Raw genomic sequence first — 22,644 nt, forward strand, 5'->3', positions numbered from 1 at the left:
AGGAGCCACTTGCAGACCGCCCGTGGGCACCTGGTTGGTCACGAGCGAGCCACATGCTGGACTAGAGGGCCCTTCAGGGGGGTTCAGCAAGGCTCCTCTTAGATTCTTAAGACGGCTCTTTTTAGCAAACAGCTGCTGGTATTTTAGGCAACTGCCACCTTCCCTTCTTAAACTGCAGTTGCCAACAAAAAGAGGACTTTGGTCATGCAGGAATAAATGACTTTAATGAAATTACCTTTAGATCCCCACATTTGAACCCATAGCAGTAAAAATGGTGGAACTTCTTCCCATTATGTTGTTAGTCGTGAAGTCGTGTCCGACCCATCGCGACCCCATGGACAACATTCCTCCAGGCCTTCCTGTCCTCCACCATCCCCCGGAGTCCACTCAAGCTCACGGCAACTGCTTCAGTGACTCCATCCAGCCACCTCATCCTCTGCTGCCCCCTTCTTCTTTTGCCATCTATTGTTCCCAGCATTAGGCTCGTCTCCAGGGAGTCCTTCCTTCTCATTAGGTGGCCGAAGTATTTGAGTTCCATCTTCAGGATCTGGCCTTCTAAAGAGCAGTCAGGGCTGATCTCCTCTAGGACTGACCGGTTTGACTGCCTTGCTGTCCAAGGGACTCGCAGTTGTCTCCTCCAGCACCACAATTCAAAGGCCTCACGTCTTCGACGCTCAGCCTCCCTTATGGTCCAACTTTCACAGCCATGCATTGCAAATGGGAAAACCATAGCCTTGACTTTACACACTTTTGTCGGCAGGGTGATGTTTCTGCTTTTTAGTATGCTGTCTAGATTTGCCATAGCTTTCCTCCCCAGGAGCAAGCGTCTTCCCATTATACCAGTGGTTAAAATATGGAGTTTGCCATACTCGGTCCAAATAAATTTTCCAGTCTGAAATCTTTTAGAGCAAGGGAACATTGCCTGGGCCGTGGGAGGGAGCCAGAGGTAGCAGACATGAGATCAGCGCTGTTCGGAGGGCCCCTAATGGCAACTCAGGCACTTCCAAGTATGTCTTGATCAAGGTACAATCTTACACGTGTCTGTACAAAAGTCGGCCCTCGAGTCCAGTGGGGATTTACTCCCAGATAAGATTGTGGTCATGCTCCTGGGAGAAAGAAGGGAACAAACAGGATTTCCAATATAAAATGTTCCATTTTAGGGGACAGGAGGAGACCTCTCAAAAGACCTAGGATGGCATGAACTGGAGGAAATGTCTGACCATGGCATCAGACTCGCGAAGGCCAGCCTTCCAATTAGAACGCCCTGGCATTTTTTACTACTTTACATCAAAAATGATAGTGATGAGCCTGCGAAGGATCTTGCTGGCAACCCGGAGGAGTTGCTGAGTTTGATGGGAGGATGGCTGAGTTGCACTGAAGGCAGATTCATTCATTTGGCTGAGTGGACAAAATAGTTTGTGCAGTAGGAGCATTTCCTTGTCTGATCTCCTCCATTAAAAAAGGGGAAGGGGGAATGGCCACTGGACACCAAAACATCTAAAGAAGGGGGAACACAATTCTGTCTCTACCCGCCCCACAAACCCGCGCGCGTGCGCACAAACACTTTTGACAAGGCCTTTGAAACAAATGCAAGACTCACAAACTGAAGGACAAGTTTTGTCTTTTTATTGCTACCAGAAGGCTTTCCTCAGTCTGACTGTTGAATGCAATACCTTCCAAGGGGCTGTGAAGAGAGCTTTAAAATCAAGCAGAGAGTATTCTGAGAAGCCGAGCATTTAACACTGAACTGCAGGGTCTTTAAAGGTCTTTTTTGCCCCTGCTTCATGTTAACAAGTTACTTGAAAGTAAAAGTGGAGAGGAAGGAGAATCGGGGAGAAATCTGTGCTGACTGTTGACACGGAAACTTAGGATAGCAGAACTGCCCTGCGGCTTAGACACCACCAACACTTGTCCACGTGCGCTACATTTTTGTCTAATGTCTAATTACATTTTCCTTTTGTCAATGTCTAATTACATTTTCTTTTTGATGCACATGTTCATTAAAGCTTACGTGTGTGTGAAATCACATTAAACCAAGTGTTATGTTTTGGTTTCGTCAGTCTAACAGCAGCCATAGCAAATGCTTCCAATTTTCTATAAAATCAAAGCTTTTTTTTTTTTTTTTGCCTGCAGATTAAGTGTCCAAACCAAAACACAAACACTCCTAACATACTTTCAGGTGTCCAATTGCACTGCTCCAGTTTTTGATGTAGGACAGTCACACACATCCTTTATTTTTGTTTTGTTTTGAACTTGCTAATTTTAAATGCAGATCTAGCTTTAGAGAATCACATTAGGACACCAAAGTGCTAAATGACGGAAAACAAGAGGAAAGTGGGGGAGCTCTTGCATCCTTGGCAAAGAAAGGAAACGGAAGGAACAGTACAGGTGCATGAATACAGGAAATCATGCGCTCGATGCTCCGAAATCTAAAATAGGTGAAAAGACGCATTTCAAGAGAGTTCTCCAATTGAAGGAAATTCAGAATAAGAATCGATGTGGTTAGAAATCAGGAAAGGATTTTGCACGCTTGGTGCGAACTCTCCGACACGACGGGTGGGATTACAATACACAACAGTGGAACAGACAACACTAGAGAAACAATTTTTGCTACTTTTTTTGTTTGGTTTTTGGGTCTTTTTAAAAGGTTTTTTATACTTTTTTTTGGTTTTTAAGTACTTAAAATCATAGTTGAACTATAATTAGCCGCACAAGGAAAGAGGGGGTTCTTTTAAAAGGATAGCTGAGCTCCCTTCTGCTTAGCCCTGTAAGGTACAGCCTTCACTCTGCTGGCCCGAGAGGCTGGGGCGGGTGAGCGTGACGGCACCCTGTGGACGCGCCACTACATGACGGAAACGGGCTGCAACGGAGGGCAGGGAGAGACGCTTCCTCCGGGCCAGGCAACGTTGGTGCTGCAGGCGGACGAGGCCTTGCCATCCAGGGCCACCCCCTCCGGAGCGTTCTCCTCGTTGTACAGCCGCTTGATCCCGTCGTAGAAGTCATCCACCTCCATCTCCTCCACCTTGCGCTTGGCCGTGGCTTGCCGGCACCGGCTGGGGGCCAGCCGGCGCTGACAGAGCGCAGCAGAGCCGTGGGTTGGCACTTCCGGGGGGCTGCTGTCCGTGGACTCGGGGCCTAGGGCAGAAGAGCGGTGGAGCTGGAAGGCTCCTGCGTGGCAGGGCGCCAGGCTGTGCTTGAAGGGGCTGTAGATGTACACCGAGCTGGGCTGTGGCGGGGAGAGGTGCTGTGCCACGAGCTCCCGGCAGTGGATGAGCTGGGAGCTGTCCATCTGGATTCGGGGGAAGGAGCAGAAGGAACAAACAGAAGGGAATCACCGCAGGAAGAGCATCCCCTGCCAGCTCACGCCAAGGGGACGTGCCCTGCAGAGCTGCCCTGGCCACCATCCCAGGGTCACTGCTTGGCTCCGAAGGGCAGGAAGAAGTCCTGCCTGGATCCCTGGAGCGCCGCTGCCAACCAGTGTTGCCCATACTGGGCTAGCTGCACAGATGCAGTTTAAGGCATCTCATGCTCCCAACGCACCGACTGGCGGAGGACCAGCATTCCGTATGACCTCTCTCCACCAGTAACTCACCACAAATGTCAGTGCTTAGCACACACAATTATCTACATTACACTTTACTAATCCAAAATCTACAGGAGACTTGCCTCAGAGTTAGTCCCACTAATCTGCTCGTTTGTTTTAAATAGGACCTGTTCTGACCAGGGATCCAGAGGCTTTTAGGCCTCGGATTTATTCTTTTCCCGGGTGCTGGGATGCCTTCCCCCTCTGCACAGGCGCAGTTTTGCATTTCGAGCTTGCTCAAAGGGCAGCCCCATCATGGCTGTGGGCATAAAACAGAGCTTGCTCCTGACCCACCGACCACGGGCCGCCCTCTGGCGAGCCTGCTGGCCGCAGACTCTCCCGGCAGCCCCAGCCCCGCTCCCCAGCCGCACCGTCCACCCACGGCCCTGGGCCGCCCCTGGGCCTACCTGTGCCTTCTGGAGCAGCCCGATGATGAGGGAGAGCCAGTCGGGGATGAGCTTTTCCACCTCCAGGCTGAGGATGGCCAAGGCCAGCATGGAGCCCTTGAACTGCAGCAGCTGGTGGCAGGCCAGGCACCGCAGCAGCTGCTTGCCCAGCAGGGCCACGTGCTGGGACGGGCTCACCTTCCGCAGGGCGGCCAGCAGCTGCGGCCGGGTGGACGAGGCGACCGCGTGGAACTGGGCGGGAGGGAGCAGGAGAGAGCAGCAGAAGGGCGTCGTGAGAAGGGAGCCCTTCCAGCCACGGCTAAATGGGGGGACGGGGGGCCTGTCACTCTCCAGACGGACTGACTGGTCTACAATGCCCGGGGCCCCTCGCTATCGGCCCTGCGAGTGAGGAGGGAGCCAAAGCACTGTCTTGGGAGGCGCCGCCCATCTTTGCCAGAGATTCCCAAGACGCACACCGCTCGCAAAGGCACAGGGTTCCTTGCTCGGGAGTGTCAAGAGGGGGTCTTGTTCCAAAGGCACCTTCGAGCCACACAGGAGCTGCTGGCTTGTGGCGGGGTCACAGAGAACATCTCAGGGAGACTTTCCACCCGGGCTGACCTCCTCTTTTAAAGTTCTGTGCAGAGGAAGGCGGATTCTGCAACCTGTCTAAATGACGCCAGTTAAACAACTCCGCACACTTGGCTTTGTTTCGGGAAGGGACGCAGCACGGCGCAACGGCAAGTGGCTGCCCAATCTCCCGGCTTCGTGCATTCTCACTGGGCACAGTCTGCACATTTTCATATCTAGTTCTAAAGGACCAGAAACCTTCCTTGAAGGCAAAAAAATGGGCTGAGATTCTCAGGCTACTGGATTCTGGACTGAAGAATTTACTTTCAGGAAAGCACTGCTGTACGCTCATGGCAAGAGCTGTGCTAGATGCAACCATGTTCGGCCTGAATTAACTCAACCCCGAATGCTCAGGATGGATAGTAACACATTTGCTTATGGCATGAAGGGATCAGGTACTCTCTCAGCCAGTTTTGATGTTGAGCACACTGACACACAGAGTCCAACCCCCGAATTCCTCCCCTCACCGCTGAAGGCAAAAGCCCTTGCTCTCCCCCCACCCCGCTCCTTTGTGGCAAGGCTGTCATAGACTCAAAGCAATTACAATATGAAGGAAATCCAGTGGAGTGGCAGTGTGAAGATCCCAGTTCAATTTATCCAGAATTATCTTCTCCATTCTGCGGATTTCAGCTGGAGAGCAGCCGCAAAAGCTGTCCCTGGCTAACACCTTCAGTACTGGAATCCTCTGCAAAAGTTGAAGCAGAAAAGGCTATAGTGAGCAAAGCCGGCTTTTGCCGTGCATTTTAAAAGCGCGCTGGAGAAGGAGAAGCCCCATTCTGGACTAAAGTGACACCAGTAGTCTGTAGGGGCCAGTGCTGGCCTCCTTGGACTCTGGGTCAGGGGTAAAGCGAAACTCGGCATCAGAGGTGGACAAGGGATGGATTCGTGACTCTTCACAGCTTGGGCTCTCTTGCTAGCTGGGCCAAAAGCAGGTGTCGGCAGCAACAGGAAGACAAGCCAGCCCCAAATGAGCATCACCTGACGTTCTGGCACGGTCCAGGTCCTGCTCTATTTCCAGGGAGCTCAAAGGAAACAGCAAGGGGACAACTGCAGGCACCGCAAGGAGTCAAGCACCACGAGGAAGCCCAATGGCACGATCCTTTTACGGGACCCCTATGCATGCCTCGACGGGAAAAGGCCTGCACCGCCTGGCGTGTCCCAGCCAGCACAGCTGGAGTGGGACCGAGCATCTTTTTAAAAACTCGGCTTAGGAGCACCACGCCAGCTGCTCAGAATGGGGAAAAGCACCACGAAGGCGGGGACACCACTGAATGCTTTGTGGTCAGTGGCAAGGTGGTGGTGCTGAAGAAGAAGTGGCCAACGGGAACCCCGGGGAGCCACACTGGAACTCTGCGAGAGCCGAGTGTGGCTGCCGTGCCTGAGGAACCTCCCCCCGCCCCACGCTTGGGGCACAACACTTACCTCATCTTCCTCAATCGTCTTTGCAGCGAGGAAGAAGCAGCTGATGGCAATGCAGTTCAAGTACTTTGGACGGGCCTGCGAGGCGGAAAAGAGGAATTACGGGAGGAAGCGCAACCCAGGGACACCCTCGCGAAAGCAGCTGCCCAGCTCGGCCGCCTCCAGCTGGAAGACCTCCGGAAGTGTGGAGGTGCAACTCCGATCTCCATCTGCCTGCACGGCCAGTGGGTCAGCGGTGCTCTTCTCTTCCCAGCTGCTTACAGGAAGCCACAGCAGTGTCTGTGCAGTGTGCGTGTGTGTGAGACAGAGAGAGCGATTTGGAAGAGACGCCTGGAATCCACAGGAAAATCGCCAGGGCCAGAGTGGCTCATTCCAGGCAAGAAAGGTTAACTGAGGAAAACCAGCAGCTTGATGCAAAACCACTGGACTGAGGCTCCCCTGGCCTCTGGCACCTGGCAGAGACTGCGGCAAGTGCCCCGTGCTCAAATGGGACGGGGAGAGATGGGCGGTCCTGGGTGACATCCGGGGGCCTGGCCACTAACTCCCCCCAGCCGTGTCCTCACCCAACCTTCTCCAGCTGGGGCGGGGAAGCTGTGACCTCAACTCCCACAGGTCCTAGTCAACATGTTCAATGGTGAGGGCTGATGGGAGTTGTAGTCCAACATCCAGAAGGCCAACACATTCCCTTGACCTGTTCAAAAGCCAAGGGAGGAGGAGGAGGAAGAGGAGGAGGAAGAGTCACAAATGTGCACAGAATTGGGCATTTTTCAAACGGTTCCTGAAAACGCACCTGCTCACCCAGGTTTTCCCTGGCCCATAATTAAGTTATCCGCACTGTTCCACTTCACTGCTTCTGCACTGCTCTGTATTATATATAACAATGATTGCAACTGTATGATTTTTAACGCTGTATTTTAAAGGTGAGCCTAATCGTGATCTGAGTAGCTATATGGAACCTACTTAGGGATTTTTCCTAATATTTAGCAGCACAGATACAGTACAAAGAAGGGAAGAGGAGGCAAGGGAAGAACAAAAAGAGAAGAGAAAGAACGAAAGAGAAGCCGCTGCATTCGAAGGGCCTAGACGGGCAGCGGTTTTGCAGGGCTTCCATCTGTTAGCAGCCTTCCCTGGCCCCGTTCTTCAAGATCCTTTCACCAAAGAAGGTGGGGTCTCGACGTGGCCCCTCCTGCATGCAAAGGAAGAGCACCAGCGCCTTCTCTTGTGAGAGGAGGGGAAAGGAAGGCCACCCACACATTAAGCGCTGCAGGAATACAGGAAGGAGCTTCGGAGTGGAGGCTAAGCGGGAAAGAGCAGCCCACCCCAAAGGTGGATAGTGATGCTGCTGCCTTCCTACCCACACTGCTAAGATCCTTTGGAGAATAACTAGGGGGAAATGGCTGCACCAAGGTTCCGGAATCAGAGCCGGGAGGGGGGGGGGAGCCTGAAACAGAGCAGAAATTAATGCCTGCCAGATGGTACAACCCAGGACAGTGCAGTAGGGTTCATGGAAAAGAGGATCAAGACAGGTTTCAGGGTGAAGGAATTTCAAGAGCTTTGCATTTCTATTAAAAACCTTGTTTTTTGAAGAGGTTTATGGACTGGCTTTCTGTGCTGGCTGGCACAGGACGCAAGTTTGCTCTCATCTGTGGCATTTTTTGGAGACAATGCAGGGGTTTTTTTATTGGCTGGCTCTGGCGTTGGCTGGCTCTGGGATTACGGTTTTATAATGAAGAGATGGAAAATGTATTAAATAAATAAATGTGGGAGGGGATAAACGGAGGAGAGACATAATAGAGCTCGATTAATTTATGAATGGGTCTGAGGCAGGAAAGAGAGAATGCATCTCTTCTAGCAAGGTCTGCTTATAGAAAACGATGGTGCATCCACACTTAGAACACCCTGTACTGTTCTGGTGACCACACCTGGAACAGGGTATTTCCAACAGAGTTGGAAAAAGGGTGGAAGAGGGCAACTAAAATGACCGGGGGTGCGGGGGGCTGGAAAAGCTCTCGTTAGGAAAGGTTACAACCTCAGGGATCCGTTAGCTTAGGAAAAAACAAAAAACAAAAAACAAATCAGGAGAGACATAACAGAGGTGTACGACATTATGCATGGTGTAGAGAAAGCAGTCAAGGAAATGATCATTTTCTTTGGGAATGTGATACCTTGGGAAAACTTTTGGGAAGATGGCAGGAATTTTCTCAAAGAATGAAACTGAAAAAAAAAAACTGACCACTAGATGGAGCGTCCAGGTTCAGGTGCAGTATACCTGTATGCTAGACCCTGCAGGCCACAGGGTCAGGTCTGCACAGTGGTGGTGAAAGCAGGGGGTTAGGGCCTGCCTTGTGAAATGCTGGTGACCTGACCATCAGCAAGTAGGAGCTCTGGAGGTCTCCAGCACAAGGCCCCATCTCTGCAACCCTCCCCACAACTGTCACGAGGCTGGGCATTTGGTTAGTAGGTAGGTGATACTCCAACCTTCCCTTTGAGTAGCTCTTCATGCTTGTCTACAAGTTGCTTGCTTTCAGACGCTTAAAGTTGATCTGAGAGGTGCTGGGTTTGATCCAGACTGAAGCTCAAGGAACTGCACGGGGGGTGTGGCCATCCATTCCCCCTCCTTTTCACAGCAGACCCCTGAAAATGCCGCACAGAGAGTCGGGCTGTGCAAGTGTCTGCAGCAGAAAGGGGACCTGACCGTCAGCAAGCAGGAGCTGACTTCAGGTGTCCTCAGCAGAAAGGGAATCTCCAGAACCCAGGCAGAGGGTACATCCGCCCATGGATGGCAGATCCTAGTTCTCTGTCTGGTTTAGGAGTTGTTTCCTGCTCCTGGGCAAATGCTAAAGGTCCATTAAGGATATAATCCCATGCACACGTTTTCTCCAAGGTAAGTCCCACCATGTTTAATGCGCTTCCTCCCAGGAACGGAGGCAGAGCCAGCAGCCTCAGATGGCAGCCAGCAAGGTTTATTTACCCTGGCAGTGCAATGCACAAATTACACTTTCTTCAACGTTCAAGGAAGGTCAGCAGGGGACACTCAGCAAGAACATAACAGGCTGTTAAAGAAGCAGGCACTGTGTTTCCCTGGGCGGAACTCATTTCTTTGAAAGCAAATGCCATCCATGACTGAAGATGGAAACCAGGTACCCGAGTCACTGCAGCACCCTAACCAAGACGATCGCCTCCTTTTCTTGGTCATACAGGGCGAGGACGTTCCATTACACCCCACTGGACCAAAATGGAGTATCACCAGGCAAATAAAATTTACGTTTAGGGATAAAAACCAAAGCGGCATTAATAAAATCCTTGGATGTGCCTCACATTAATCTGGTCTTTCTCAAAGTGAGGTTTATGAGGCTGAGAGAATAGTACAGACGACGACGGGAGCCAAAAAGAACCTGGTCCTTCAAATAGTGATGAAGAGCATCAAGACGGACCTCTGGGCTCATCTCGTCCTGCCTGTAGGCTCTCCATACATCCACGTGAGGATGCACTGCCCAGATAATTGTTCCTTACATTTAAATGCCGCCTTTCCTCTGAATTTTATCCCCAAGAACCCTGTGAGGTGGGTTTGGCCGAGAGTCCATGACCAGCTAATGTCTCCCCACGAGTTTCGTAGCTAAGCAGTGGAAACTAGAACCCGAAACCACAACACATCTCCAACTCGCACTGCTCTCTGCTGCTGTTTCTCATTCATTTATAATTATTAATTTTATTTCTAATTTGCTGCTGGTGGTGACTGTTAGCTAGAAAAGACCTTTTTGGAGCTGTGAGCACAGCTGGTAGTTTGAGAACTATATAGAAACATAGAAGCAGAGCGAGTCAGAATGGGTCTCCTGGGCCATTTAGTCTGACCCCCCAGCTCCTCCCAGCTTTGCTCATGACATGCTTACCATGTGGATGCCCAGCCTATCCTTGAACACCCTCACCAATGGGCTTCAACCACCTCCCGTGGAAGCCCATTCCATACCCTAGGAATCCTAACTGTTAGGAAGTACCTCCTGGCATCCAAATTGTACCTCAGTTCCCTGAGTTTGGCTCCGCTGGAGCATGTCCTGCCCTCCTCTGCAGGGGAGAACAGGTCTCTACCCACCTCCGTGTGACACCCCCTCACATACCTGTATGTCGCCAATATATCCCCTCTGAGTCTCCTCTTTTCCAGGCTGAAGAGACCCAGTTCCCTCAGTCTCGCCTCATACGGCATCCCCTGCAAACCGGCCACCAACTTTGTGGCCCTACGCTGCACTGACTCTAACCTGGCTATATCCTTTCTGTAATGAGGGGCCCAAAACTGAGCACAATACTCCAGTTGCGGGCGCACCAGAGTCGTATAGAGTGCTAGTAATACCAGGTCCCACCATGAACTGCCCCCCTGAAGGATGTGGCTGGTCACAGAACAGTTGTGCTGGGGCCTGGCATGTCAAAGTGAACAAAGAGGATGATGGAGGGGAGGGCCATGGTGAGGCCAGAGTCTTGGAGGGGCCAGAAAACAGCAAGGCCGAGGGGCAGAATGGAACAAAAGAGCAAGTCTAGAGGCTGGACTGGGGAAAAGCAGATCAGTGTTGCTTAGGGTTTCAAGCCTTTCTAGCCTGCTTATGGCCCTCGGACTTGAGGTGTTTCCTCTTCTATGCTTCTTAGGTCCATCAAAAGCAGACAACAGTTTCGAAGCAGCCGAGGACGGCTTTGAATTGCCTGTAGCGCCAGTTCATGGGTGCCTTTGGCAGCCTCTTTTGAAGGCAAGGGGTGTTCACCCTTGCCGCCAGGGCTGTCTTTCATGGTGCCCAGAGCACGCTTCCACACCTCCATCCTGAGGCGACCAGCCCTCTTTCAGGGGCCTGCCTGGTGAGGGCTTGGCAGTGTGGCGCTTGTCCACACGAGGTTCCTTCGCCAAGCGGCAGAGGCATAAAGAGCTGCCATCGCCTGAAGGCATCTTGACACCCCATTTGGCACACTTGCGAAACCCCAGTTTGGGAGCCATGGGAAGGAGAAAGAGAGACAAGGTGTAAGGATATGAGAAAGAAGACAGTAGGGGGGTTTTTTGTGAGGGAGATGATGGGAGAGGAAGGGGGTTGAAAAAAAAAGGTAGTGAATGCAAATGAAAAGACTGGAAAAAGGGGTGATGTGAAGATCACGAAGGCAGTAAGAAGTATGAGAAAGGTGTTTGAGGAAAAGGCTGAGATAATCGTTTAGCTAGAGGTCCCGAGGCACTATAAACAGTGGTCAAAAGCAAGCTGAGAAAATGGCAGGAGCCCCGCTATTTATGTAAGGGGGAGGGGCGGCAGGGTTCCACCAAACATGCTAGGCTCAGTTAGAGGAATTGTTCCCAGTGTGATGCACAGAGGTGTGATGCACAGAGACCACGACAGAGAACAGCAAGGCCGAGGGGAAGAAGGGAGCAAGAGTGCGAGGCTGGGGAGGAGCAGCAGGGAAAGGGGCGGAGAAAGGAAGGCTGGCAGGAGGAGGAAACAGGGAGGCCGAAGGGGAGAACGCTGCCCTCGCCTTCGTCCCAGGGCGGCAATTAGTAATGTTTTGAAGGAGGAGGTGTGACTAGCTTTGTGGGTGCCGCTGGACATGCCCTGGGGAACCGCAGCCCCCATGGGGACCCTGCTGGGGAGCCCTGCTCCTGAACCTGGCTTGCTTGCATGCATGCATCTCAGCTGCATGCAAAAGGTACATCTGCCCATGAAGATGCTGGGCAGCTGCTCCATTTCCTACACAGCGGACGGGGTGGTGGGGGGTTCATGTGGGCAGCAGAAAGCTGAGCCTGGGCGAAAAGAGGCAGGCAACAGGCAAAAGCAGAACTTGTGAAGCGGCGGGGTGGGGCCTGGAAGTCCTTCGCCAGATCCCCAAGGTCAAATATTTACCTTCACGGCAGCTAAAAACCTGTCCAAGAGACTGACAGCCAGGGCAAGTGTTTCTGGGTAAAGGCGGAATTGGCACTTGAGCTTGGCCAGCCACTGGATCACTTCATCTCGCTGGGCTGGAGAGATGCCTGCATCCTGCCGAGGAAAACGTGAAAGAGAAAACAAACACAAAGGCCCGGTGAGAATGCCAGAAAGCTTCGAGCACATCCAAGAGGAAAAACACCACCAGTGCAGCAGTCTTTCCTAATCCATTGCTCTCCAGAAGCGTCGGACTGCAACTCTCACCAGCTCCAGCCAGCTGCTGGGAGCTTTGATCCAACACACGGGGAGGCCACTAGATTGGGGGGGGGGGGGGCTGGTGCACAAACTCTCAAAGTAGCCAAAGCGCTACTTCAAACATCTATTTTTTTATTTGTTGGACAAAAAAGTGGCAAATGCCCTGGGGAAGTGAAAGCAAGGACAACATTATTACAATATAAGTATCAAAATAATGCCAGATTTTTAAAAAATTGAAGCATTAAAGAGACAGCAATAAAATTGATAATCAGAGTGATAGCATACAGATTTAGTCCCCACTGGAAGAACACCACCACCACCACCATCATGACCATCACTACATTTATATTCTGCTTTTCTTCCTCTTGCAAGGAACACAAAGTAGCTTAAACAGTTTCTCTTCCTCTTCATTTTATCATCACAACAACCCTGTGAATTAGGTGAGGCCGAGACTCCATGACTGGCCCAAAGCTGCCCAGTGAGCTCCACAGCTTCCTGCATTTCCCAGCTTCTAGTCCAACTCTGGGTCTTCACATGGCATCTAAGTGTACACAGTGGAGATGCTAGCTGGATTTCCCTGTGCAGGGCATGCCACAGTGAGAAGGGAGGCCTTTACAGAGAGAGCGCCTTCCCTCTTGAGCACCCTCAAATGGTGCTCAGTTTATTTATACAGCACTTTCCAAAAATATTCGATGATGGTTCAACTGAAATAGAAAAACATTTGCTTTTGAATAAGTCCACTTAAGACAGACACATTCAGTCTAACCAAATGCACAGGGCAGCTTGCTTTCTAAAGGAACGGTATTTCTGCAAAACCACGGAGTACTGGATAAGGCCCCATCCGGTCAATCCACTTTTCCATGGATCTCATCTGATGCCTAGGCCATGACCTCTGACTCATATCATTTTCACACAAAAGCTTCCATTATTGCCATTTATCTGGGGTAACTGGAGAACTTCTCTTTCGAGTTGGGCTCCGAAGAGATTTGGCTGCAGAAACTAAAAACAACCATTAGGGTTTGGACTAACTTCAGGTGTCCCACAGAAACGACAATAAGCTGCGGGTAATTTATATGGTTGGGCTTTTCTTTGAAGAAACAGCTTTATTGCAACTAAAGCAATTCCTTGGCACAATTCTTAAGAACTCCTTGTCCTAGTACAAGATGCCCTTTGGAAAGTGTTCCAATAACCTGTCGCCTCCACTAAACCAGGTATCTCTTCATCTTCACCTCTCATTTCCAACAAGTCCCTCCAACCTGATGCATCAACATTTTCTTCTCAGGTCAATTTCCAAAACTTGGTTTTGTGGCTTCGGAAAGAACTGAACCGTGTGTTTGTTCTCCTCTGAATGAATGAATGAATGAATGAATTTATTTATTTATTTAGGAAGCTTCTATGCCATCCCATATTTATTTATTTAGGAAGCTTCTATGCCATCCCATTCACCGAAATAATCACAGTATAAAAACGATATATTTACTGTGCCTGAAAGACAACTGTTCTACGGATGTTCCTAAGGACCACCACCCACCTCTTACGCTTTAGGACGATGCCACATGGAAAGAAAGCCAGGTTCTTCAATGAAGCTGCTCCAGTAAGAGTACTCTAGGTTACTACACTCCTATGGTTGTTGGGCAGCATCCCAGAGACCATAGAATGTTTTGGATCCCCTTCCGAAGACACTTCCATAACCTCAGGAGGGGGAATCTAGCATCAAAAGAACTGAAGCAGATGCTTTCCAAGGCTGGAGCAGCTCATGAAGACAGAAGCTGCTGTCCCAGTGGGTGGGATAAACAGAAGCCAGCATGCCATGGACTTCTGAGCTACACAGACTCAGAGGCCAACTAGCTGGGTGTGTTGTAATTTGGGGGTGGAGGAACAGGAGGCAAAATTGCCTTTATCACTCCTCCTGGATTTTTGGAAGAGAGCGAAACTATGGTCCACAAGAGAGCACACCAGAGGCCGGGGCTATGGTGGAGTTCCCCCTTGGAGGCTGCAGACAGATCAACAACTGTGGAGGGGAACTCCAAATGGGGAATTCCTAATCCCTACCCACCGCAGAAAGCACTATGATGGCTTCCTTAATCAAGGTTGGAACTGTAAAACACCCAATACTGTTAGTAAGTCCTGTGACTACAGGACAAAGGTTTTGCTCCAGAGATGAGCAGGAATGATAGTATATACGTCATCAATGACTTCCTTGTCCATTAAAGCCTTAGAATATCAGGGGTCTAAATTTCTAAGTGGAAGATGCATGTTAGCTGACGTAGGGCCATGTTATCTTGCTTTCCAGCTTTCTACCCGGGGAGGACGACAGAGAGGGAAAGGAGACACACACTGAATGGTTTCCAAGCTGTCTTCAGAGGAAGCTGATCACATTTCTCAAAGTGGGATCTGCAACACAGTCGCAGTGGGCTGTGCTGTTGTCCAGGATCCAAGGCACTTCATTCCACTGGGTGGTTTTCCATTTCCTGTCCTGTTCAATGCTCAAAAAATGGTTTTCCATTTTTGGTCTCCAATAGGGAATCAGCATTCCATGCCCAGGGAACATTCTCGGTCTTCAGTGGGGTTCCCCCTCTTTAGTCTTTATTCTTTAAGTATTTGGAGTCTTTGCCCCCTATTTTGGAGTTCCCCAAAGACTGCTGGTATTTTATGTGATGGTCTGGTCTTAGCTGCTGAACCAGAAGAACTCACAGGAAGAACACTAGAAAAAATTATTGGTGATGGTGGGCCAATTCCCATCCCAACTGGTCCTAAACTGGTCCTACAAGCCGCAGGAAAATAGCGGGAATGTTCCAGGACAGACATGGAGGACTGCAGGCCTGGCTAGAGCCCCAGGGCATGGTGTGATTCCCTAGTTAAACATCCCAGAATCCTGTCCAATGAGCAGCAAACAGGCAAGCAAGCCAGATACAGTAGACACTGAGACAGAAAATATGAAAAGTAACCTCACTGAAAAGCACTATGGACATTATGCTAATAATCAACCAAACCATTTTGGACCAAATTGGCTTGGCATTGAAGTATGCAGAAATACAGAAAGCCTTTTGTCAAGAAAAAATGAAAAAGAAAACAGGAATGTTAACTTTTCCAGTTTTATCCAAAGGCAAGATTGATTACAAATATTCGCCAGTCACTACAGACTGATAAATAGTATATATTTCCTGGCGCTTCACATTACATTAAAATATTGCCTAAAAACAGCACCGGTACCGAGAATATTTGCCTTTATTCAATGAGTTCCACAGCACGGTATATGTTACTTTAGGGTGCAACCGTGCAGCTGGCTGAAACATCCTCAGAGTTGAACCTTTTCTGCCTAACAATCACAGGATTGTGCCCTTCATAACCCAAGATCTCAAAGTCTTTATTGTTTGTACACCAAACAATGACTAATAATAATACCAATGCCTGTTTTGTGTCAAGATAAAATACAAGTTCCTTTTCAGAACAAGAAGTAGGTAGCTAGAGAGGGACCAGATGTCCTGGTTTTGCCTCAACTTAACTAAACATATGATGGTTTTTTGACTTTTACAAAGTTTTAAACAACTGGTTATGTCTTTTGGCTCCTAGAGGGATTCAGCAGCAACTGGCTTGGTTTTGGGCCATCTACAGTTCATTATGTTCCAATGGAAAACCAGTGAGATTTGCCACAGCAATGTTAACCCATAAACCTCTGGCGTGTCCTTAAGCAAAGGCTGGTATTTAATTAAATATACAGACCCTGCCCCCACCTTCCCAACCCAAAGCACAGTCCTCAGAACCACTTAGCCATCTCTCCCAAATGCTCAGCGAGTTTCCCCACTGAAACGGGCAGCTCTGCTTTCCATCCCTGTACTAAACAAAGGCTCAGGCTCTCCACAAAACCCCTGTGATACAGTTCCCCGTGTGTAGAAGAACTAAGGCAGAGCATCAACCCAAACAAAGCAGGAAACCCCAGTTGCAAATCTCATCTCTGCACCAGGTAGCCTCAGTTTTTAGGGAAAATATCAGGAATGTTGGTAGCTGATATATACTGAATCAGAAAATGAATCCATCTAGCCCTAAATTGTCAACACTGACTGGCAGCAGTTCTCCAGAATTTCAGGCAGGCAGCCTGGGGATTCTCAAGATTGAATCTGCGTGGCCAGCTCGACCCTTTCCTTCTTGCCCTTCAGGTCCAGTCCCTTTGCAATGCAGTTCTTTATGGACACTTTGCAGCTACAAGATAAAGCAACCCTAAAAGCCCTCTAGAAAGCTGCAAGATAAGCCTCTGCTCATGTAAAGTGTGTTGAACCCAAACTGGGAACTCCTCCCCAAATTCTTTCCCTTTAGTAACATTGGGAGCTCCACTCTCAGGGCGCCTCCCATCTGGAGAGACCTACACAAGCCCTCCAGCTGGACAGCTCGTCTCTCCCAATGCCTCATCGTGAGGTCAGGGACCAGGCATGGCAACAACTCCCCCTTCTTCCCTTCTTGGACCCCTTCCATCTCTTCCAAAACATCACTGCTCTCCTAGTTGGCCTGGGAACTGCAGGCGGTGAGCCTGAGAGAACCTCAAGGGCCTCTCCCTCTCCCTGAGTTTCCAGTCTTCAAGGTCTCTGGGATTCCCACCAGGAGTGGTGGTCAGCTTCACGCACTACAACATGGGACCTTCCCATCCGAAGCTGTTCCACCACTGACCAGTCTTACAGCCCTGCTCAAAAGACAACCAACGTGTTCTGCACACTCAAGGAGCCAGCCGATAAACGTTGAGTGGGACAGTTCACACGCACAGAGCAACACAGGCGTGTGCAGTCAACGTGTGGAATGGTCTTCCTGCAAAGCATGTGCTTCAGCCTACCAGGCACAGGACACAATCGGAAGGTGTGTGATGTGGCAACCTTGCTGAATCAAAGCTGTTCCAGGACAGCTGCGCCAGTATATTGCACATGCTGTTTTTCAGATCCACACTGAAAAGCTGGCATAACCAGAATGATCAAATGGAGATGGCTCTGTGCCGTCAAGTCTTCTCGGACTTCTGGTGACCCAATGGAAGAATCCCCTCTGCAATGTCCCATCGGCAGGATTGCATAACAGGTCCCAGTGCACGCTTACCTGGCCAGGACTCTAAGAGAAAGTCCACCATTCAAGCAGGACATTCAAGAAGGAACATGTGTGTGAGTGGGAGGGAGAAAATGGGAATTTGGGAAGGCATCCAAGGAGTGGGTGGGAAAGAGAAACCCATGGGGAGGCCAGGACCCTCTACATGTGCTCCCTGTGGGAGTTTGGACCCCATGGGAATAACCGCCCAGCATGGACTTGCTGGCCAGGGTTCAGCATCTGGCCAGACTGAAGGGAATGGGGCCACATGGTATGGGAGCGCAGCTGCCCTGCCAGAACTCTGACTCAGAGAAAAGGCTGCCTCTGATCCTACTGTTCACCCCACACTGTCTCAGTATACATTAGACATGTCAGGACCTATTTTTGCTTTAAATAAAGATACTGTCACTGAACTACGGAGACCCCGAAGCCTTGCACAGGAAGGAGTCAAAATGCATGGCTTTGGCCATGAGCGGAATGGAAAATTTATGTTTTCAGAAAGCTTACCCCATGGACCCACCCTGCCACACACCCTGAAGCGAGGTGTCCCTGGGGGAGAAGCAGAATTCCAGGCCGAAATGCAGCAATGGCTGTTAATAATGCTCTGTTCTGCCTGGACGCCAAGAGCTGGCCTTCTGGAATATTTACATTCAGCTGCCTGGCACTGCAAAGAACTACCTCCCCTCAGGTGATTCCTGAAACTTGAGGAACCAGACTGCGTACTGGAGCAGTGAGATGCCAGCCAAGGGTGTCCAGAGCTAACGTTGTTGCAATCCCAGAGCCGGACAAAAGCTTGAGAAGAAGAAGAGAGCAAGAGGAGCGCTCCAGTGTGGGCATTAATCCATTTTAGGAAAGAAAGGATTGGGCATCCCTGTTTTAAGGAGCACTGTCTTCAACACTCCCTGCTCCTACAATTGCTCGGTGTTGAGGTCCCAGTTTTATTTATTTATTTTCTGATTTCTATCCTGCCTTTTTCCTCAAAGGGTTCAAGGCAGCTTACATCATCTCTCCTCCTCCATCTTATCCCCACAGCAACAACCCTGTGAGGAAGGTTGGGCTGAGAGTCTGTGACTGCCCCAAAGTCACCCAGTTGGCTCCATGGCTGAGCGGGGACTCGAACCCAGATCGTCTTGAGTCCCAGTCTCTTCACCACTACACCACACTCTACACCACAAAGTTATCTCCATGGATGCCTTTTTGCATGCCTACCAGCCCTCCTGCCCTCCTGGTTTTTAAATTCTCAAGGTTTTCCACTTGGGAGGCGGGAATATTGCAAGCGAACTGCTGCCTCCCTCTGTGATCATTCTTTGGGTTCTTAAGAGTGGCTTTGCGTTTGGGAGCTCATCACACCTTAGGTTCTTGGACATAGCATTTTTCTTTCAGCCCCACCAGTGCAGCTTCTGGGAAATGGGTGCTTTGTGATCGGTCGTGAATTTTAGTGAACGAACAAGCCAGCACAGGCAAGCCATCTGTGAGAACACCTGTGGCACTCTAGAAATTCCATCTGTGCCAACCAACCCCAAAAGGCTGGGGAGTCCAATGCACAAGAACAAGCTGCTGAGAGAGAAGCTGTGGTGTGCGGGGGAGGAAAGCTTCCACACAGATACACATGGGCACGCCGTCCCCCTTCTGCTCTTTTTCACACTCACACACCTTGTGCCAGATGGGCCGCCAAGAGCCACTCAGGTGTACATGAAATTTCCCTCTTCTTGCTACAGTAGGGGCCCCCTCCTGCCACATCCCAGACCAGTCTTCCCCAACATGGTGCCCTCTGGATGTGATGGACTATGACGTCCAGCATCCTCCAGCCAGAACCATGGGAGTTGTAGTCCAACACATCTGGAGGCCACGAAGTTAGGGAAGGTTGCCCCTTTGTTTTCAAAATACCTCTCCATTTAAAGTGGCTTTCCAACCTGCATGCAGAGGCACCTTTTTGAGAAATGCGGACCCAAAGCTCCTCTGGGCAAGCGGAATGAGTCGCGCTGCTCCACGGAGTCCACCATCGAGAGCCCCTGGGACCGGGGACTGTATTCACTGCATAGCCCAGCACACCGATCGAGGCTCAGGAGTATCAAGCAGCAACAGCAGCAGGAGCGATTATCTAACCCCCTGCCCCACGTGTGGGTGCTCACACGCGCACACACCAATACTCAGCTTGGGTCCTGATCCAAAAGGAGTGCATGGAACAGGGTGTGCCGGCAACTGTACACCACCGCAAATCACAAGGTAACAATGCCCGCACAGTCTCAGAGTTTGTGTCGGTGAACGCTGGTCGGTACGCCCTGTCCCAGGGACTGACAGCCAGCCAGGCCAGAGGCAGGTGAGCATGGAAGCATGCAGGCAGCTTCCAAGAAATCGTGCCCCTATTTGTGATGCTGGCACGGCTTTCATCACACATCTCGAGTGAAGTCCTGCGTGGCCGATGAGAACCCACTAGCCGGGAAAGGGGGAAACGGCCCCCGCACAAGCGAGAAAAGTTACAGCTATCAGTCCCTGGCTTGCCACTTCGGTCGCACTAAGAAAAGAGCTTTCCTCAACCTGTTTTTGTGGGGAAAAAGGATGCCCAAGAGGGGGGTGTCGCCCACATGGGTTCTGCTGGGCCCTATCCTGCCACTTGGATTAGCAGTAAACACAATGACAATCAGTGCTGAGCCTCCAATTCCCATACAGCTTATGGAAACGAGATGCACCCAACACTGGACACGCCATAAATCTGTCTGTCTGGAAGAACCTTAAGGCACACCTGTGTTCCGGAATTCACTTTCTAGCAGGACAAAGCCAGATGTGGCCCTCCAGATGCTGCTGAACTGCAGCGTCCCTTCTCCTTCACCCTTGGCTACGCTGGCTGGAGCCCCCGCGGCTTCCGTCAACCCCGTCTTTCTCATGCCACGGAAAAGGCCTTCCCAGCACATCTGGCAAGCTGCCACCATGCCGGGATGTCACAATAGGCGTGTCTCAGCCCTTTCTCTCAGCATGCAGTCTAAACCTCAGTCCTTTTGCACAGCCCTTTGTTCAGAAAGAAATGGAAGTTCTGGCACTTAAGAATGGTGGGCCCAGGCAGTAAATCCTTTCTCTGACTTGCTGGCTAGACCACGGACGTCAGAAACAAAGGGAACTGCATATGTGAATGAAGGAAGGGCCAGTCCCTGCTCAGGACCAGCTTGTGCTGAAGTCAAGAGCCCTATGAAAGGAGGAGGTGGGCCATTCCGCGTGTGTCAACTAAGCAGCCACTCACCTGAGGCCCAGGTGCTCCCTTTCTCTCTCCCTCTCAAAGCATCCCTCTGTATCAGACTCTGCATGCGATCGGAAAGCCAAGACTGTGCTTGTATTTGGAATTTTTGTTCCATATATACCTACACATGTGTGACACTGGTCCTTCCTTTTTCCTCCCTGCCCCATAAACTCCTTTTTAAACATTTGGCTGCATTGTTTTAAAAGGGAATTGCCTGCTAAATTGCTCTTTCCTATACACCAATGCATAGGTACGAAGCTGCCACTTGTATTTTTATGATTTTCACAAGTTTTTATTGAGGGTTCCCTTGAAAGGAGGCTCTAAAACTCCTTGAAAGCTGGACAGATTGGATGGTGGAGGTGGGGCAGTCAAGGAGTTCAAACTTACTGGGGGCAGTCTCTTAGTAATTCTTTTTTGGGGGGGGGGTGAAAAGAAGCAGTCTTTTCCTCCCAGTCTGTGGCTGGGATCCAAGAGCATCTGGAAGAACACGTGTTGTCTTCAGCCCTGCCTGAGAACTTAAGAGGAAGAATTTTCCAGCAGACTGGGGCAATGCGGAAAGGAAAATCACAAAGCCCTAACCCTTCTGGCTGGTTGCTGAGGAATCCCGAGGCCTACAATTCTCATGTAGTTTGGAGAGGCAGAAAAATCTGGCAACCGGAGAAGACTGCATTGTATGCGAACTACAGGAGTTGTGCACACACCGGCCCCCAACTAATCCGTCTGGAAAAGAGCAGCACAGACCATGCATTTTCTGAACTTGACCTTTGTTTGCTGTTACCTAGCAAAAGAAGAACAAAACAAAGCCCCGGGTGATCATGCCCGTCTTTTCTAGAGGAAAGTGCCCCGAGTTCACGTAAGCATGTAGACTTTGCTCTCTTTTAGGAAAACAAAGAAGTTAATCCTGTTTTTCCATTCAAGTGTGCAACCTCCTAATTTTCACTCGGGGAAAAAGGAAGGGTACCCATTTCAGGATCCTTCACTGGACACAAAGGTCAGTGAATGGAATCATGTATAGCCATACACACCACAGACGTGACGGAAAGGTGCGCAGCGGACAGCCAGGTGAGGAGGCACTGCTTGCGTGCGGAATGGCAGAATTCTCCCAACCCCTGTGCAAGGTTATCAGGACAAGCAGAAAAACAACCCTGTTTGGGCAGTCCGCAGGGGCCGTAAATGGTTTGCAAGCTGCTTAAAGGATTAGCTTGAAAAAATATAGCATCACAGGCAAGAAGCCATTGCTTGGAAAAACCATTTTTACATTCTAAATGCACTAACAGAGAAAAACCCGTTCTGGCTTTCATCAGGTCAGGCCAACGCTGACACAGGTAGCTGAATGGGGGCAAAAGGCTGCCAGGACAGCATATGGGTGAAAAGTCCCCCGTTCTCCCCGACCCTACTGTGTGCTGTGCCAAACTATAGCACTATGCAGCGTTCAGCATTTCTGTTGACCATGCTCTGGAGGCAGCTCATAACAACAGCATAACTTCGCTTTTTCCCTACGAACAGGACCTCGCAGACGCTGCAACTCCTTAGGAACACTAAAGAATCACAGAATGTGGTAATGGATACAGAGTTCGGTTTCCCGAGAATCGGTGCTTCCATTTTTTAAAAGTTTCTAGTTCTTACAGCTGTAAACATATCTTTGAAAATGTGTAGGTTATGCTAACTTAAATCTCCTAAATCAGAAAGGAGGATTTTAAAAATCCTTTGATTGGTAGGGAACCAACCTACCCTGAATCATTCTTAGTTTCTTCCAAGGAGGACCAAAACAAAGCAGATAAAGTAGAAGACATTGCAGAATCAGACTAGCAGCCAAATTAAAACATGATTACTTCGTTATCAGCTTAATGTATACAATTCTTAATAATACTGAATGAAGAATTGCATTTATATACCCACCAATAACCACAGCTCTCTGGAAGATTCACGGTCCAGCTTTTCTTGCAAGAGAACCTGGATCACCAGGATATCAAAACAAGAAGCACAGAATATGCTCCACACAGCCAAGAGGGCCGTCCATCCCACAGGGTGGCCAGAGCCCTCGGGCTGCACACAAGCCCTCTAAGGCTTTGCCCAGAGCCTGCCAAAGGTCACGGGCACACGCCAGAGAGTCTCCTTGCATGCTTGGGGGTCTGACGGCTGTGTGACTGTGCTGGGGAAGGATGCGTGCAAGGAGGGTTAACCTCATGGGTTTTCTCC

General features: G+C 50.1%; 1 protein-coding gene across 3 annotated transcripts in view; it reads right to left on the reverse strand.

The window, feature by feature from the left end:
* Positions 1–1,604: 1,604 nt before the first annotated feature.
* CCNI (cyclin I) overlaps positions 1,605–22,644 on the reverse strand; it is a 51,862-nt gene continuing 30,822 nt past the window's right edge. For all 3 annotated transcript variants that reach the window (XM_044429466.1, XM_044429464.1, XM_044429465.1), the window contains 5 exons: positions 11,877–12,011; positions 6,019–6,093; positions 5,141–5,281; positions 3,991–4,221; positions 1,605–3,289 (listed from right to left, as the gene is read on the reverse strand). In XM_044429466.1, the coding sequence (XP_044285401.1) occupies positions 2,843–3,289; positions 3,991–4,221; positions 5,141–5,281; positions 6,019–6,093; positions 11,877–12,011 (1,029 nt within the window). In that variant the 3' untranslated portion in view covers positions 1,605–2,842. The remainder of the gene's footprint in view (positions 3,290–3,990; positions 4,222–5,140; positions 5,282–6,018; positions 6,094–11,876; positions 12,012–22,644) is intronic.

This window comes from Varanus komodoensis, unplaced genomic scaffold (genome assembly GCF_004798865.1).
Source record: "Varanus komodoensis strain SLA01 unplaced genomic scaffold, ASM479886v1 scaffold2, whole genome shotgun sequence".
Taxonomy (NCBI): Eukaryota; Metazoa; Chordata; class Lepidosauria; order Squamata; family Varanidae; genus Varanus; species Varanus komodoensis.